Source organism: Andrena cerasifolii, chromosome 4 (assembly GCF_050908995.1).
Source record: "Andrena cerasifolii isolate SP2316 chromosome 4, iyAndCera1_principal, whole genome shotgun sequence".
Taxonomy (NCBI): Eukaryota; Metazoa; Arthropoda; class Insecta; order Hymenoptera; family Andrenidae; genus Andrena; species Andrena cerasifolii.
In genome coordinates, this window is record NC_135121.1 from 11,723,252 (window position 1) to 11,741,203 (window position 17,952).

Here is a 17,952-nt window from a genome sequence, read left to right on the forward strand (position 1 = left end):
TACCCGACTCGATTAATCCGCTGAAATTGACGACGCTAGCGGATCGATACCGTTCGTTTCTGAATCGCGTATTTCTACGCTCAAGGAACGGCGGACGTAACCGTGGTACCTCGTGGCAATTAGAAGTATTCCTGGCAATTGCAGAGGCGGTAATTCCGATTACGTGGATGGGACTGAAACCTCGAAAATGCCATCGATAAATATCAAAGCGGCGCGCAGGTGGGGAAATTTCGCGATTTTATGGCCAGAACCACAAAAATAAATTTTTGATTTCGACAAAATAAATGCAAATGTCAATTGAAGAACTAAAATGAGTATCAAATGCCACCAATTTTACTGTTAAATGTTTTAATACAAAGCTCGTATAGACTCGCAAATGTTCATGCGAGGTTAGATCGATCGCAAAGAATTAATCCAGATTTTCAAGTTGCTTCAAACACTTATATTGTGTTATCCAAAGATCTGAAAATAATTTGAAGGCATGGATTTAATTCCTGCTGGTACGTAACATATCTTTTTGTCCTCAAAATAATTGTGGTTTTTAATACGTAATTTATACAATTTTTAAAGTAATGTTTTAGAAATAACCTTTTCATATAGGAATCAATTTTCAATACATAAAATAGTTATCAATCCCATAATATCCTGCAATGATTTTCATTCCTATTTTACGTTCGACTATTTTGATTCTATAAATGCAATTATTAATTGCTAATAGTTGCTAATCTTGTAATTATATGCATTTTTTTAAACACGATCCAGTGTGTCTTGTCTAACATATGATATAACTGTGACCGAGACTGGTTCACGTGTTATACATTACAAACCTTTTTATTCTTTTTTAAACTATTTTATTCAGCTTCGATCCTCTGTTTGATTGTTTGTATTATTGTAGTCTTTATCGTTCGTAATTTTTGCAAGTGCTGTTTCTCGGATAATTTAGTTTCTCATATATATGAACGTAAAAGTGCCGAATTTTATATAATAAAAATAAGTTTTGTGGTTTTGACCACGAAAATGGATATAGTTCTTCAATTGACATTTGTATTAAATTTGTAAAATTCAAAAATTTCATTTCTGCAGTTTTGGCCATAAAATCGCAAAATTTCCCCACTGTGCGGCGCAGCGTCGCTTCGTCGCCAGTCCTCGAGGACGAACTTTCAATTCGCGCCACGGAATAACGTCACGAGATCGGCGTAAATTGAATTAAACCTTCGCCCCTTGCGAGCGTGTACACGCTTCTGTGCCGCGGCCCCGTGAACGATTCCCACGTGACCAAGCCACGAGCATCTCCTAGGCGGAATTCTACTTTTAGAACGTTCCTACCAGATATCGCCGGTGGACCACCGCCGCGCGATTCGTACGTGGAGGATCTGCCTGGCCCCGTTCCCTCTCCCCGAAATTGACCCACAATTAAGACGTCGGAGTAGAAAGCGCGAGCGGGGAACGCGAGCACAGGCCTCCGCTAAACGGCCAACAAAAAAGGAATTTCTTCCCGAGACAATGCAGGCGTCGCACAATGCTTGGACGGTGATAAAAAAGGGGGGAGAAGCGAAGGTGGAGAGCGAAGAAAGGGAAGAAAAGAACGGTGACGGAAAGAGAAAGGGACGAAACAGAAGGTTCCTCGTAATTATCGTCTTGAAACAAAATACATTCCGCCTGTGGCTAGAAACCACGAATGGCCACGTTCCATGGCCAACGCTGCCGCAGCGGGGACCCATTTTTCGGATGCACTGACCCGGATCTTAAATCCACCAGCGGGACCATTATTATTTCACTTCCTCGGCGTGGGTGTGAGAGACGCTGGATACTTGATTATTCCATGCAAAATTGCGGCTCGCGAAGTTCTGGCCTCTGTTTTTCAAACTAAATGAGAGATTCGTCTTGAGAGGGTCAGCAGCTTGCTGACCGCGGGATCCAGAGCGATCTGCATAAACAGGGGGCCTGCCCCTTTGCTCGAAGAACATTGGTCCAGACCCTGAGGAACACTGTCACAAGCGGTGGGATCGTGGAATTCGAAGAAGACGATTAAATCGTGGGTAGGAGGAAAAGGGAGCCGGTATGGGTTGATGATAGACGACGTCTCAATTGAGGTCCGTTGGATCAGCGTAATCTGGGCCTCAATTGGAATCCAGCGGATAGACATGGGCAGGATCTCGATTGAGGTCTGCCGGAATCAGAGAGTTAAGGCGGGTTTAACGCGACTCACGGTTTACCCGCGCCACCGTCAAAAGAAGTCTCTGAAAACGCCGGAACTTCTGGTCCTACCAACTCCCCTTCGAATACATTTGCATAAACACCGTGGTGGCTGAATATGAAGCCGACGAGAGGATTTCCAAGCGTACAAACTGAAACTCGGATTGACTGTCAGGCGTGTGGCTCTTACTAGAAAGAAGTCCATCGTGACGTTGAACGAGAGAGAAAGGTAAAGGTTCCAGCATGAAAATACCACACACGGTTCTTCCTATTATCGATCATCCACATCCTAAACGTCTGCGTTCGATCATCGACAGCCTGAAGCCTGAATCAAGTAGCGAGCACGACTGCCAAACACGATGGACCACACGCGAGTCTTCATGTTCTTTATCGCCAGTTGATCGCGAGCACGGTCGATCATGAATGTTAATTATGCAAGTGGTGAATACACTTTCTCTGGAAAAGCATCGGAGCAGCATCAAAGTCGTCGATTCGTGTGGAATATCGGCACTTTTCGATGTAACATTTCGGATTTTGCCGAAACTTGGATATGTTATAGTCTTTAATGATATATAAACGTACCTCGAAGGATTTTTAAAAAAATTTAAATCTGTGGATCTTACAGCTCTTTGAAATATAGTGTTTACCTTTTTTAATAAATTATAACTTTTGAACTATAAAACTGATAAAAATGAGCTTTTGGGAGCTCACAGTGGAGGTATTAGAGTACCTAATAAAAATTATTTCACTGTAATAAAACAAATTTTTTACCATTTTTTTGCAATTATTTTAAACAATTGCAATTTACACAAAATACGTACCTTTTTAAAAATTGAAAAAAATTGAGGATATACCACTGTTTGTCCTTTTTATGGATACGTTTTAAAAACTCCGAAATGTTACTCCGAAAAGTGTCCTATTTCGCATGGAACGTGGGCCTACGTTCCTCAAACGCGTGGGTTACGAATAACTCGTCGACAGTTTCCAGATTACAAAAAATCACGTGAATCCATACAGAAGCAGAGGATGAACGAAGCGTCCGAAATCGGTTGGGATCAAAAACCGAGGATTACCAACTGGTGAATGAAGCGGACGTGGTCATTAACGGAGACATTCGCGTGGTGCCATTTTTCGCCTACCTAGGCAACGCAAGAAGATCGCGCGTGGACGTTATCGAAATGAATGATAGAAGACCCGAGAGAAGAAGAGCCGCGCGTTGGTGGACGAAAAAGTATGCCACGAGGGTGCTTCTCGATTTATTCGCTTCCGGGCCACCCGGATTACACGGGGGCGTAAATAAAGGCACCCCTATCTATCGAGGAAGCGTTTTTTCGCCGTGCTTCACGGGGCCCTTTAAACACAGTCCATTGGACGGTTGCCAGTGCTCCAGGACCGGCGTGACGCCTCGAGGAGGGCACCGGTGCGCGTGTTAGCAAGCGAGCCGCGTAGCGGCGATGAGGATCGTCGAGAGGATCGCCTCCGCTGCGATTAAACAAGCCAAGAATGCGAGAGAAGAGCGTGGGCCACCGACCGTGGCACGGTTCTTTTTAATGGGTTAATAATCGTTGCACGCGCCAATCGCGAAAAGACTCGTACGCGTTAGCGACGCTCGTTAAGCGAGCTTCGTTCGAGGAGCTTGTGCACGGTGCTTAAACCTTTTTGACCCGTCAATTGATCGCGCGACGAGGCCTTTAATCTTGTTTCGACTCCTCTGCCTCTCCTCTCGAGCTTCCCACATGCCTCGGCGTTTCCGCCTCGCGATCTTCGACCGGCGAGCGATCGATCTCCCGTCAGATCTGAATATAAAGAAAGCAGTATATGCAAGTTGCACGGTCGCCGCGAGGTGACGATGCTTCATCGGCGCGTAATTTGTCACACGGCCGTCGGAATAGAAATCGGATGTATTGTGCGCCCCTCAGTGGAAATCTGCCCTGAGTGGTGAAACGTGCTTTTTTTTCGCGCGACGAATCATTTTCGTCTCGATTTGCACGAGATGAATTGTATACAATAGCTCTCTCCCGAGTGGGGGGGGGGGGGGGGGAATAGGAAAAAGCAGGAAAAGGTTTGATCCGGCGAAGTGCTCGAAAATGGAAAATAGAATAGCGCCCGGCGATAAAAATGTGACGGAGGTCGGGGCCAAAAAAAAGCGATCGGGTTTTGCGGCACGTGATAAACGAATTTTCGTCACGTCAAATCACGATGAAGTCCTTCTGCACCTGAAAAAACCTACAGGTTGACTCCACTGTATCGGCCTGATAATGGCGAGCCATTAATCTTTCTAACGGATTGCTGTTCACCTACGTGGCGCGAGATAATGTTGCTCCTCGACATCGCTTAATCGCGCACTAGTACCTATACAGGCGGTTTCAATATCCACGATGCAAAGAGGGAAACGACAAGATCCTTTTAAACTATCGAGCATAGAATCCCCACAGAGGTTTTCTCCTGGACGGTCTTTTCTCTTTGGAATAATTTCAAGCGATAAGTGATGCGAAGGAGATAGCAAAGAGGATAGAAAATACAGTATCGATGGAGCACCCGATAGAGACAGATCGACGCAGCTATACAGGGTTGCTCAGAATGACGTACAAGGTTTTTCGCTGATAATGTCGAATGTTTTATCACGGCGCAATTAAAGTACATCACCGGGAGGGATTCTCGTTTTACGCGGAGCGTGATTTGCAACGAAGATTGAAACTTTTATATATGAATCCGCGAGGAGTGAAATACGAGAGAAGCGCGTTTCGAATATCAATCCCTCCGCGGAAAGCCCTGGCGTAACTAGCGTACCATTACGCGAGAGTAACCGATGGATTTCGGTAAAAAGAACCAACTCCGCTTCTGCGATATTAAAGATCGCTGCCCCTAAAGATGAGTAACATTGGGGGGGGCCTTTGATTTTTCACAAGCATTTAACAGAAGACAGAGAATGGCAGGGGGAAAGGAGCCTTCTTCTGGCTGCAATTTCCCGGAAAATCTATGAAAACGAATTTCCTTCGAGCCGAGTTACTGTTTCCACGAAAAAAGTCCTCCCTCGCCCCTGAATAGGTCTATCGTTTCGGCTCCGCAATATTGTATCGTTCGTTCCTATTCTTCCAGGCGGGTGGGCCCCCTATTCCCCAGAGTACCTTCTGAAAACACTCGATGCCCTTTTACAACCTTCTTCCCTGCCTCCCCACCAGGTTCCTAAGCCGATGGGCTATTCACGGCCCTGACAGGGCTGGCCTTTGAGGTGCATGACCTGTATGCAACTGCACCGGGCGAGGAAGAGAGAGAAAAGCACGCATGGAAATGCTCCGTGAAACGATCGCTATTTCTGTTCGTATTGCTTGCTCCCTTTGATCGTTACTCGACTATTTATCATACTCGCCGCGCGCAGTTACACTGTGTAACACGCGAGGCCGCTACAATTAAACGCGAAAAAGTCGCGCCGTTTGAAAACATTCTTGCGAGTCAATTTCACGATGCCCCGAGAACGAGGGGCCCACGGTTTATTAATACCACCCTCGCCGTTACGCCGTTAATGGCCCGCAAAGATCGGAAGCTGTAGATCCTTCACGGTTGCTGATTAACCCCTTACGCTTTCACGAGTGCACGAGTGCAGCGCAGAGGTTTGTCAATATTTGCTAGACACTGTCTTGCATCGCTGCTCGATGCTGTTTGGACTTCTAGAAGTTGTTGTACTATCACCGTTCGAAAACAGTTGATAGAAGAAACCACCCCTTACACCTAAAACTATCTAAAAGATTTTAAACTATGCGCTATAAGGCGAATGTCCCAATTTCTGCCCATTTAAGAGGTAACTCGTCATGAAGCAGGTGTAAAAAATTTGTTTGTGATCAAAATTTGCAGAGCAATTGATTAATTCTTTAATAATAAATCAACCAATTCGAAAACTATTTAAGAAAGATATTTCAAGATTTTTAACTATTAGTAATCTGTAATTAAATATATAATGCTCTAAATGTCCGTATTTCTGCTCATGAATAATAGCGATGTATGCATTGCCCCAAGCTCGTGCAACACTCGCTTAGATGTTTAAATAATTTAGAATTATTTTTCTGCAACTATAGTGCAAACGTAACGCATATAATAATAAGAAAAATACGAAATGATCAGAAATGGGGACATGAGCAGAAATTGGGACATTCACCTTATCGAGTTCTGGGGAATTTGGGGCTAGAATCTGTGTTCACAGAAGCTCCCCTAATTTTCTGGAAAGCTTTGATGGCTCCAGGAACGAGCACCCTTCGCGACTTTTTCACTGGAACCGAGGTTCCCGCCACGTGGGGCCTGATTCGTGGCCCGCAGATGTGATCCCCGGAGACCGTGGTCCTCCGGTTCCCCTCCCTTCGCTTCTACTTTCCGCGGCGCGCCACAGACACACTCGTTTTTCTTTGCAAATAAACCACGTGCCTGCTTCTGACAACGCGACGTGCGTCGCCAATTCGTGCGAGATATTGCGCCACCGCGACGTTAGACGAGCTTTTTATTTCGTGGATCCTCACCGTGCTCCGTTTATTTATATCCCGCGTTATTGCCCCGAATTCGAGCGTCTCTTATCCCCAAATTCACTTTCGAGTGGCTCGAGACGCCCACCAGTCTAATTTAGCAAGAAGATTCTTCGAGGAGAGCGTTCACTAGCGCCTCTTCATAGATGAACAGAAGAAATGGAATTTCATCGAAACTGGCTGGCTGAAAAGCTCGGAGGATGTCAAGTTCACGGCTCCCTTGCGGGGAAAACGTTAACGAAGGCCAGCTCTCACGATATTGGCCGCGATAGAAGGCGCGGAGGCGAGAGCAGCCGTTCGATTCCTCGCGTCGAAGCGGAGGAGCCTCTCGGTTGTCTTTGATCTCGCTTTTGTACCGGATACACTCGTTATGGCGCGGCTCTCCCTCTCTCTGTCTCTTTTCAAAACTAACCGACACCACGGTGCAAGTGCATTCACACGAAGATAACCGGCACCAACCGTCGAGCCACCACCCTCGTGGTATTGTCCGGGCCTCATTCAGACTCTGATAATCGCGGAGAATATGAATCGACCGCGGCTAGCGTTTGCCCGAGCCTTATCGGCCACGCACTCTCCCTCGCACGTGTAACCAGTTACAACACACAGAAAGAGACGTTTTTCGAACGATCTGCCCTGCCAGACGAAAACTGCCCGCAGCCCACTGTACGAGCTTTGGAAAAATCGTTGTGCGAGATCGTTAAGCGCAGATCAAAGTCTCCTGCGAAATATGTTACGACATTGATTACGCTGGATAATGTCGGCAGTAATTTATCGACGGGCATAAACGCCAGAGGAATCATTGAGTTTTAAGTTGAATTAACGCGAGTGCCGAAGGAGACGGTGAGACAGAGCCGAAAGCAATCCCGCGATAACTCATTACCGCGCCCATGGACCCTTCTTTCTACTCGTTTTGCAACGGTAACCAGCCTCGCGTCTTTCGATCGCGCCAGCGTAGCTCGCCCACGCGCGTCATCTCGTCATTCGATCCGCGTATCGCCCTGGAGGGGATCCTCCCCGCGTGGGTTCATGTGAATGATACCGTAGAACGACGTAGAAATTGTCAGGAACGCACGGTATCGTATCTTTAATTGCCGCAACGCGGCCGATTATCACGGCGGCATTAACGAACCGACAATTAGCTCCGAACCTGAGCGCTTATGAAACCTTCCTACGAGACGATAACATTTCCACGTTACCAAATCCGGTATATGTGCACGTCGTCAAGCTGTACGATACAGCTAAGGTACATATGCAATTGCAAGTGTCTATGATACACCGTTCAGGGGCGGATTCGTGTAGAGGCTAAGTAAACTGAAAATTTTGAGGAGCGGCAAATTTTGGAGGGCGGTAAATTTGGGGGTACGACAAAATTGGGGAACGACAATATTTAGGGAGCGTCAAATTTTGGAGAGTGGTAAGTTTTAGGGAGCGCCAAATTTTAAGGAGCACTAAATTTCGGGGAGTGGTAAATTTTGGTGGCGGTAAATTTCGGGGAGCGACAAATTTTAAGGGCGGCAAATTTTGGGAAGCGACAAATTTTGGACGAAAGATATTGGGAAAGGTTTAAACACAGAGGCTTGAGATAACTTTAAAAACAATTCACTTCTTCTTCATACAGCGAATTAGCAATAACTCACATGTGAGTTGCCATGTTAAATTAATTTTAAAATTGTCTCGACTCTTTTGAATTAAAATATTTAAATAATTTCCACATCCGCCCCTGGCACCGTTGCATTCGCGTAAAGAGTATGAAGGCATTAAGCTCGTTTAAAACTAATAAATTTTTATTAAAAGAATCTAAGGAACCATCAGTATTCGAGCGAGCTCTCCGAAAGAAATTCAAGCACCGTGACACGCCTTGTAGAATGAAACCGAGATCCAGAAGGGGTCCATAGATCACTCGCGGGGAAATCTACTTTCCGACAGCGGCTTTATCGCGAGCGCGTGTAAATGCAGAGCGCATAAGGTGCATACCTAGGTCGGCGCAGCCGCTGGATCTTCTGCTGACTATCCTCCTCTAATCGACTGTGGCTGCGTTATCCTGGCAATTGCCTAGCTGCGCAGCGTAATTTCGTCGTAGCCCGTGCTAGCTGTAGGAGCAGCTTGTCAGCCATTCGATGCTGTTCGCCATCGGTGATTCCTGATTGCGTCGAATGATCCTCGGTATCACTTCAGAGCGCCTGGCGCTGACAACAGTTTCACGGTCGTCCACGAAGAGTCTCGTCGTTGCTCCTTGGCAAGTGGAAGAACTTCAAGTACCGCCAAGCAGATTCGGTATAGGTGAACGCTGGCTGGAGTATCGAGGACACGAAGCAGGCTCTGCCTAGACGGAGTCGCGGTATCGAGGCTGCTCGCTCAACCATTTAACGCTCGCCTTGGTCCCACGAACTTCTACGAGCCTTCTTCGACGATTCCAATGCGTAAGCGACAATAAAGCGTATCGTCTCACACTCGGTGAATTCGCGTTTCGTAAGCGCGATCGCGGATCTCTTCAGAAGGCCGCCGCCGAGTGGGACCACGAGATTCCAGCGCACTGGCTCGCCTTACGCGTAAACACTGTAATTCGACTGGGTAGACCCACCGTCCATGAATTACATTCCACTCGTGACCAGGCTCTGGTGGTCTCTTTCACTGACGCAGGAATCAATCAGCAGTTTCTATTTTTGCAGCCGGCCGAGATACCGCGGCGCTCAGGAGCGCAGAGGGAAGATCGTTCGTGGAACAGTTCGAGCACTGTTATTTATCGCCGCTGCACCCGGGATCTTTTCTTCCCAACGTCTTCGGAGGCGTCGAGCGCGCTATATGCCGGCCTCGCGACGCCACGAGTTTCGGGACGAGCTGTAACTACCATCGATACCATTTCGCCCCCCTAAATATCGGAGCGTCCCTCTTCCAACATTCCTGAGAATCCACCCGCGAAGATAATAATCCCGAGAAGTTGTCGACGCTCTGTAAACTCTGTACAGGTGTTTCGCGGCGATTCCACGACAGTCGAGCACGGTAGACGGAGAATTTTCAGCGTCCACTTGTCGTCATATATCACCTGTCCACCAACGATTAATCACAACGCCGTTGAATCGAAGAGAAATTGTGAAACCGACTCACTATCACTGCGACGAACCAACTGACAGTTCAAACACTGTTATCGGCCGCTGGGACGGAGGCACTATCGCTCGGCGGCACGCCAGAGCGATGCGTCTTCCGTCTTCCCTAAAACGATCGCCGAGCGTTAATCAGCAGGCCTGGGTCACGTCCCGTGCTTCCGGTTGTCTCGCGGTGGCCGGCAACGAGTCGCCGCCGATCGGCAGACCCGCGAGATCGACGCGGATCACTGCACCCCGGATGATAATCGAACCTGTCGCGCAACTGCTCCGACCGAGACGGGGCTCCGTTAAGAAACGGTCGACGGCTAATTCGTCACGGACGAGCGGAGAGGGGCGAGCATAAATCCCGATAATTCGGCGATACAGCTGCGATCGATCGATACGTGGAGTTATGGAGGGGGTGAACAGTTCTTTGTCCCAGCAGCGGGCAGATAAAAAGGTAATATCGAGAGGCAATAAAACTCGGGGGCCGAACCAGGGACCGACGATAGAGCAAAAAGGAGCAGGTCGGACAGTGTCTGTCTGTGCTAAGAGAAAGAGGATCGAGATGGGAGGAGGCGAGGTTAAGCTCGGGAGACAATGAATTCGGGATTATATCGCGGCGCCGTTAAAAGACGAGGAAGAGATTAAACAAGCTTAAGAAGCGGGCGGGCGAGCTGGATATCCTTCTCAAGAAATTAACTGAGAAGGATCCTGTAAGCGGGGTGTGATCTTAAGGGTATTAAAATAATTGTCTGCCACAGCTAGCAGCGGCGGCAGCCGGGCTCTGCGAGGTTATTTTACTCGCCCGTGGAGAATCCACTGTGGAAAAGTGCGGCTGGTGACGGCCGCTGATATATGCTCGCAAGTATTCCGCGGGAAAGAGACTGCTCTTGGGAGCAAACAAGAGCAAACTGAAAAACGAGACACGGAGACACGGACATGACAGAGGCAAGCCAGATCCTCGACTCGTGAAACTTTAAATAACAACGCGGGAAAAAAGCGGACGTAAATGAATGGCCCTCGAGGAGAATGGAAGCAGACGAGCCGCGTCTTGATAAACAATCACCTTTGCAACAAAACCACTGAAAATTCTGCCACTATTGTCCGGGGATTCGACAGACGATTCGCCCCGAGGGACGGCGGTGAGCACTTTTCCTGAATTTCCTCTCACTGCACTGCTTCCTCAAGAAACTATTCCGAGGGACGGTTTTCGAGAAGCAAGGCACAGGCGCGATGCGCGGCATCGATCCTCTCGATCGCGCTGGCGCGGCAAGACTGCCGCGTGGATCGGGATCGTGATCGAGGGACGACAAACAGGAGCGGAGCAACCGGTGGTCCCGGTTTCCTTCGGGGCCCTGCTCCGAGCTTCCCTTCCCTTCTTCCTTGCCCTCCCTTTTCCAGGTATACGCTTTGCCCACTGTTTTGGCGTAGGAATTCCTTGCAGCGCAAAGTGGACGTGAAATTTTGCTGACGACCGTGGGGAACGGTGCAATCCTTTCATGCAAAGCGAATTCTCTTATTATTCTCGATGTGCAAGTGAAGAAACACTGGGCTGTTGCTTGTCCGACTTCAGTGAATGAAATTTGTAACAGAATTGCGTGGTCTGAGGAAAATGCTAGTGCACTTGCAAAATTTACGATAATAAAACGTCAGACCAGCTTGAGGTACTAAACTTTTTTTCAAAAAAAAAAAAAAAAAACAGAGGCAATTCATCCAGTGCCAAACAGAAGGACCGTTACAGTCGCTTTACTCGTCGCTGGGGTGTTTGTTACGAATAAATGTTCATTCGCAAGGAATTCCAACGCAGGGAAGCATAAACTACGTGCGGTGCACCGCGAGGGAAAGCCGCGATAAGAAGCGGAGGATGTATAAGAACGTAAAGAGGGACAGCAATTTTGCAGCAATTTCAAAGACAATCTCCGAGAGGAAAATAGAACAGCGGTTACGATACTGATATTATTTTTCTTCCGCGACACTTCATAAATCGCGCTCGGTGCCTTCAATTTCGCGCGGCTGGTCGGCGAGAAGATCTCTCCGCCTCGCTCCCCGAGAAAATCGAGATTTCCCACTAGGCGAAGACGAATGAGATCGAGAGGAGGATCTCGCGCAGCGCGCCGCTGCGGCCCCCTTCAATTAAATTAATGAAACGTCACAATTCCGCTCCCCGCCTGTACAGCCTGGCCGCGGCCACGGGTGGCGTTTTAACGGAATTAAACTACCGATGCTCGAAAAACGATGGGTCAACAGCGTCTACCAACACCACCCACTGCAAGTACATATCGCCATTACACAACCGACACTGTCACTTCGCGACGCCGCTGTCGGAATGTACCGCCGAGGGACTGGTCAGCAGGGAACGCGAACTTGGGCCCCGATAAACGAGAGTCACGAGGACGAGGAGGAGCTCGTGACGAAACGGCGAAGTTCCCAGGTAGTCGGGAGGGAATGCGGCGAAGCTGGTTCCGATAGGGCGAACGGAGGTGGCCCAGCTGCGTACCACATGGCCGCGTACCTGCAGGTATGCGTGCACACTCACCAGTGGACAGGAGGCCAAGGTGTGCACACAGCGAGGCTCGATCCTCTCCCTCATTAAGGAGCTCGACTGGTCTGGCCCACGGTGTGCTCCACGGTTTTTTCACGCGCAGTCGGAGCTTGTGCTCGCGACACACGCGAGTCAACGAATGGAAACACGTCGAAGGGCATCGTATAAGGACAGAGATTTGCGACTCGGCGAGTCCCGCGTGGCTTCTCCTCCATTTAATCTTGGCATTTCCATTCGCGACTCGACGCGAGCGAACGCGCTGCCTACCCCCGCCTAAATACCAACCCCCTCCTGTCGCGTCTCATGCGCTTCGAGGGGCACGCTCGTCTGTTGGATAATTTCCGCGACGACGTCGATCAACGATTACATCGCCCTCGGCGAATTCGTTAATGCACCCACGCGACGCTTGAATGGTCCCCGGGTTTTTCACGCGAATCGCCTATTCACCGGCTCGAGCTCGTTGCTTCTGTCGCGCGGTAATAGCCTCGAACGAGCGCTTTTCCGCGCGCGGGTCGGATTATGCGCCCGCCACCGTTGCACCCGCGGTTATAATGGCCCTCGCGGCGGTTTTGTGAGCGGGCCCCGAGCAGCCGCATACCTGCTCGCGCTTCTTAATTAATTCTCCACTTTCTTCCCAGGTCTGAGCCGCCCGACGTGACGGTTCCGTCTCGAGAGGAATATCACAAGCAGCCGTTCGTGGAATTTGGAATTTCGTACAGGGTGTTCCGTGAAATATCGGAGCGAGTCGGATGGCGAATCTGGCGCAGCCAAATGATGAAGAAAGTTCACGTGACGCAATAGCACGCGAGCAAGTTCAAATAAGAGCACCAATCTTCCCAGTCAGCCTGCAGTTCTAAACTTTAAGCTGAAGTTGATTCGACAGTGAACCCGGTACAAATTAAACCTGCCTGTTCGGTAAACAGACCTTTACCAACGGGAAGCTTGGACGCGTCGTTCTCCGTGTACTCTGATACCTTCCAAGGGATTCGAGCATTTGCGCAAGAAAATACGCGAAAGCGTGTATGTGGTTCGTCGATACTTGCGGTAGGTCCGAAATTGTTTACGGAGGGAGGTTAAGAGCTGACGGGAAGGAAGTCGCAACGTTATGGTGGTTCAAACGACAAACCACCGAGAACGAGGAGCGTCGTCGTGTTTTTCCGCCAAACAAGTCCTCCTGTCTCCTCGTGTTGGGATTGCAGCGTGCCGCGAAGACCGTGCTGTTTAACTCGGAAAATTCAACGAGAATCTTCAGGACTTGAGCGCGCGCGGTTGAAACTATGCAGTCGAAAGCTCGTCGTTCACAGTTCAAGACCTAATTTCGAGTTTCTAAGTCAAATATTCAGTGCGAAGTGGTAGTTTTCGCTATCCCCGCGAACGATAGCGGAGATTACTCTTGTATATTTCCCGCGTGTTTGCCTTGAGGCAGGCTGCTTTTACAGCGCGCATTGCTCTGTGTTTGGATAGCTGAAACAATGCACGAGCGACGCACGAGGATATCTGAAATGTTTGGAAAAACGCCACCGATCCTGGGGTCCTTAGTCAACCTTCCTAACTCACATGCTACGCGGAAGTTCAGATCCTCTGAATTAAGAACTATTCTGACCTGCATGCAGATCAGCGGACTGCAGCGGCATTAATGCTTGAGAAAGCTGCGAATAAAGTTTAATTTCCCTTGCGAGACTCTCTTCTCCCCTGTATTTCTTTTTTCCCTCAATGCAACGCTGAAGTTTCTCCGCGAGAAAGTTGAAGCAGCTCGCAACTGCGATAACAAGAAACGTTGCACGGCTTCTTTGCAAATTAAGTACCAAGCAGCTTGCTTGTCGTCTTTGTACCGCAACGTCGCAACGCTGCAGGTAGTCAAAGTCCCCCGTAGACGTTTCCTGCGAAAAGACTCTGCGAAACTGTGCAGATCTACGTGGCCCCGGTTTGCAGAGTGCTCTGACTAGCCGGAGCGTTCCCCGTTGCGAGTGCACAAGGGTGAAGGGTGGAACGCGGGGCCATTGCCAGGCTTTCACGGGAACGAGCCGATGTTGCGTGAATCGTGTCGTTCGAGGCGCTAATGCGGGATTCGCGTCGGCAGCTGCACGCAACGATCTACCTGCGTAATTCGGGGAGGGCGGGGGGGGGGAGGGGCGCACGTTAACACAGACGCGTCGCGAATGCAAACGCACCCCCAGGAACACTCGGAGCGCCGCTGGGGCACGCGTGTAAATTCCAAGCAGCCGTTCTACCTTCTATAAAGAACAATCTCCAAGACTGCGCACAGGCTGGCACAAAGTCATTCACGTACAACGTTAGCTTTCTTATTTCGCAAACGAGCCTTTGGTACCAAAGTTTGCGCGTGGGAAATAATGCTTTACGTGGTCGTGATCCTGAAAATTTCCCTGCCGCGTATTTACCGTTGCGGTACCGTAGAAAGAGAGCTGGCGCAACGAATTAGTAACTGCGGGAAATGAAATAATCCCCGCCAGAATTCTCCGCGCCAGTTGCTCGATTCAATCGCGTTCGTTATCCTCGAGATATGGACCGCTATAATTCCCCTGGCAAAGGCGAAGCGCGCGCGGAGACAGCTAATACCGAGAGGAAGTTACGGCCGGTGACGCGTTATTTTCTGAAACCGGTCGCGTGATACGATTCGCTCGTTTTTCTTATCCATCGGGAGCCTTGTCACGGCGGCGGCTAAAAGGAGCAGCTAGAAATTTCAATCTTGCCCGTTTCGCGCGGCTGCGAGCACTGGTAACCTCGAGTCTCGCCCGGGTCGATGGTAATGATCGCCTTCGATAGAGATAAACTAGGAGAGCAGCCGTAATTAGGCCTGCCCCCTTTTTCTCTCCGCGATGGAAACCGTTACGAGGACGGCGATACAGTTGCAGCTCGCAATGTCGCGTGGAACAATTTCATTCAAAAAGGAGGAATAAATCTAGACGCGATATACGCCGCAGCCATCTTCGAGACTGCACTGCCCCGGAAACTTCTGGCTGCCGTCTCCTCGCGAACTTTAATTTCAACTCTAGCAACTCTAACTAGAAGTCTCGTCGCGACGTATTCAGGAAGACAAGCTGACTGCTCCGTTACGCCAGCCGAAGAAACACTAATACCTTAATAAATGTCGTTCGCCGCGCGACGACCGGGGACATCGCGGATTACACCGGACGGGTCCGTTGCTTTAATTATGGGAAAAGAAGCCTCGGGAAGATGGAGATCGCCCGGTGATAACGGTCCAGTAGAAATAGACGCGGCGGTACGCGCGTTCAAAGTGGAGCAAAGAAGTGGGAACAAGGCTAAGAGCAGGAAGCGAACGCTGGAATTATTGCCAGCGGAAGTTCTCCTCGAAGCCTGGAAAGGTCGGGGATGCCACCCGCCCCCCCGTAATTGCCGCCACGGCGATATCTTATAACGTTGCGGCGGAAAAACACAGCAATTATCTAGTTGCCAGAAGATAACCGGCCGCGTATTATGCGGCGCTAAATTAATAGCTTGCCGATCGAACTGCACGAAATTGGTTACGAGAGACCCTTTGCTGCGCCGTGGCGGGACTTTAAACGATGCGGAAATGTAAATCAGCGGGGGTGGAATTACGGGGCTGCCGGTTGAATTTCACAAAAGCCGCGCCGTTGCCCCGCTGGCGGGCAACGCGTCGAATTCCATCGCTGCAGACAGCGACGAAGGAACGCCGATAAACCACGATCTCGCAATAAATAACCATCGGGGTATTTCCATGGAGCTCTAACGGGCTGGCCGAGCCGAGGAATCGCTGCAACTATTCCTGTGCGCCGGGCAAGTCGGGGCGGAAGAGCGTAAGCGGTGTATGATGCACCGAAACGACTGCATCATTGACAAGGAGCAGCAACTACGAAACTGCCTTAAATTTCGCGCCTTTGTCCCCGAGCGTGGGCGGCTCATCCAGCGGCTGTATTTCGCACAATGAGCCGCGGACGGAGAGGGTGGAAAAATTGCGCGCGAAGGGAGAAAGACGCGCGCGGGGCGACGGGGGTGAAAAAATCGTGGAAGCGGAGACGCGAGAGAGCGGACGGAACGGAGTAAGACAAAGACACAACGGGCTGCCGGCACCAAGGATATATTCATGGTGTTCCCCGGCTTTTGTCCCCGTAATCACCATTGTGCGAGCCGATTCTACGCCGAGCCGGGGCGCCAGATGTTCGCCATTGCACGGGGAATGCACCGTGGCTTTTATCGGCTCGGCTAATTTCGCGAATACGCCCAGCAAGAGACGGGGGAATGTAGTTTCCAATAGTCGGCCGCGCTGTTCTAAATAGAGTTACACGCTTATCTCGCGTCGGATTGTACAAGGCGAGCGAATTTTAATCAATGCACCCGCGTAATGCACGCACTCCATTAGCTCGCGGACGTGCTCTGCCCAGGCAGGCATTTTGGAGTCGCGTATAACTAAATTCGCGAATGGCCCAGTCTGTAATTTAGATCCGGTATTAATTAAAGAAACTGCAAACGAGTTTAAGCGTCTGGATTTGAGAGAAGAAGTTTAACATTTGCACCCTCAACTATTGAACGCCTTATATACTTCTGTTGTTATTACCTTTTCCTTCAAATGTTTCACAGATGAATTTACGAAAAAAGTGTATTCACGGCCCCGAATACGCAGCAGCGCCATCTGTTTACGCGACTTATTCTCCCGCCAAATTATATAGAAGTGGACAGGAGATCTCCCGCTTGTTACGAATCGTCCTATCTGTACGGAGTGCTAAAATATCATCGAAATTGGGAATGCCACGGGGGCCCTTAGCTACGTATTCGAGCAGCACGTTCGTGCCGGCAGAAAATTCATCGGGGGCCGCTTATAAATTAGAAGCGAGCCCCGTTGTTCGGTCGGGGTGAAATAATTTTGACGTAGCGGTTGCGTGCAACGGAATTTCCAGTTGATACGGCCCTGTGCACGCTGGCCGCGTGTACCCTCGGTATTTATCATTCGAACGTGACTTACCTCCGCCGACGACGACCAGCAGGAGAAGGTAACAGCCTCTGCAGCCCATCCTGATGCGTTTCCGGGAGAAATGCCCGCGAACACCGTTGCCTTGGTCGTCATGGTTACCGCAGTCGAATTCCCGCGCAAATACACTGATCCACGATAAACACACGAACGTTGCCAGTGCAAGAAAATGATCCGCGACGCGAACGGTGATTGTGGAATGCACAAGAAGCGAGATCTGAAACGTCCAGTCCAGTACACAGCAGTGATTCCATTGGTAATGACATGAAAATAGCTTCTTTGATCAAAAGGAGATCGGAGTCAAGGTTAGTTCAGGCTGCACAGTGACACTGCTACGCCAGCTGAAGGATTACTTGCAATTAGTCTACTTTCTATGGACATGGTAAGTGAAACGAATGCTCGACTACTGCGTAGGCTCTGTTGGGAGTAAACACTGATCTCTATATGTATAGTACTGGATAGCGTATCCCGTGTTAAAGCCGTGTACCGACTTGACGATCCGGGCGCCATTTTAAACCGAGACAGATTCTCACTTTACAGCGGTAAATTTGAACGATAATAAAGGGAGACATACGTACCGACCGAGTGTATGTATGGAAGTTGAAAATTATTATTTTAAATGAAATATGTAATAAAAAAATATACGTACAT

The 17,952-nt window shown here is 49.4% G+C and overlaps 1 protein-coding gene across 4 annotated transcripts in view; it reads right to left on the reverse strand.

The window, feature by feature from the left end:
• LOC143367812 (uncharacterized) overlaps positions 1-17,486 on the reverse strand; it is a 176,502-nt gene extending 159,016 nt beyond the window's left edge. For 2 of the 4 annotated variants that reach the window (XM_076809990.1, XM_076809989.1), the window contains exon 1: positions 17,296-17,486. In XM_076809990.1, coding sequence (XP_076666105.1) covers positions 17,296-17,397 — 102 coding nt within the window. In that variant the 5' untranslated portion in view covers positions 17,398-17,486. Of the gene's footprint in view, positions 1-8,681; positions 8,893-17,295 lie in introns of those variants that run through there. The other 2 variants (XM_076809993.1, XM_076809992.1) reach the window with 1 other exon arrangement.
• Between the last annotated feature and the right edge of the window lie 466 nt (positions 17,487-17,952).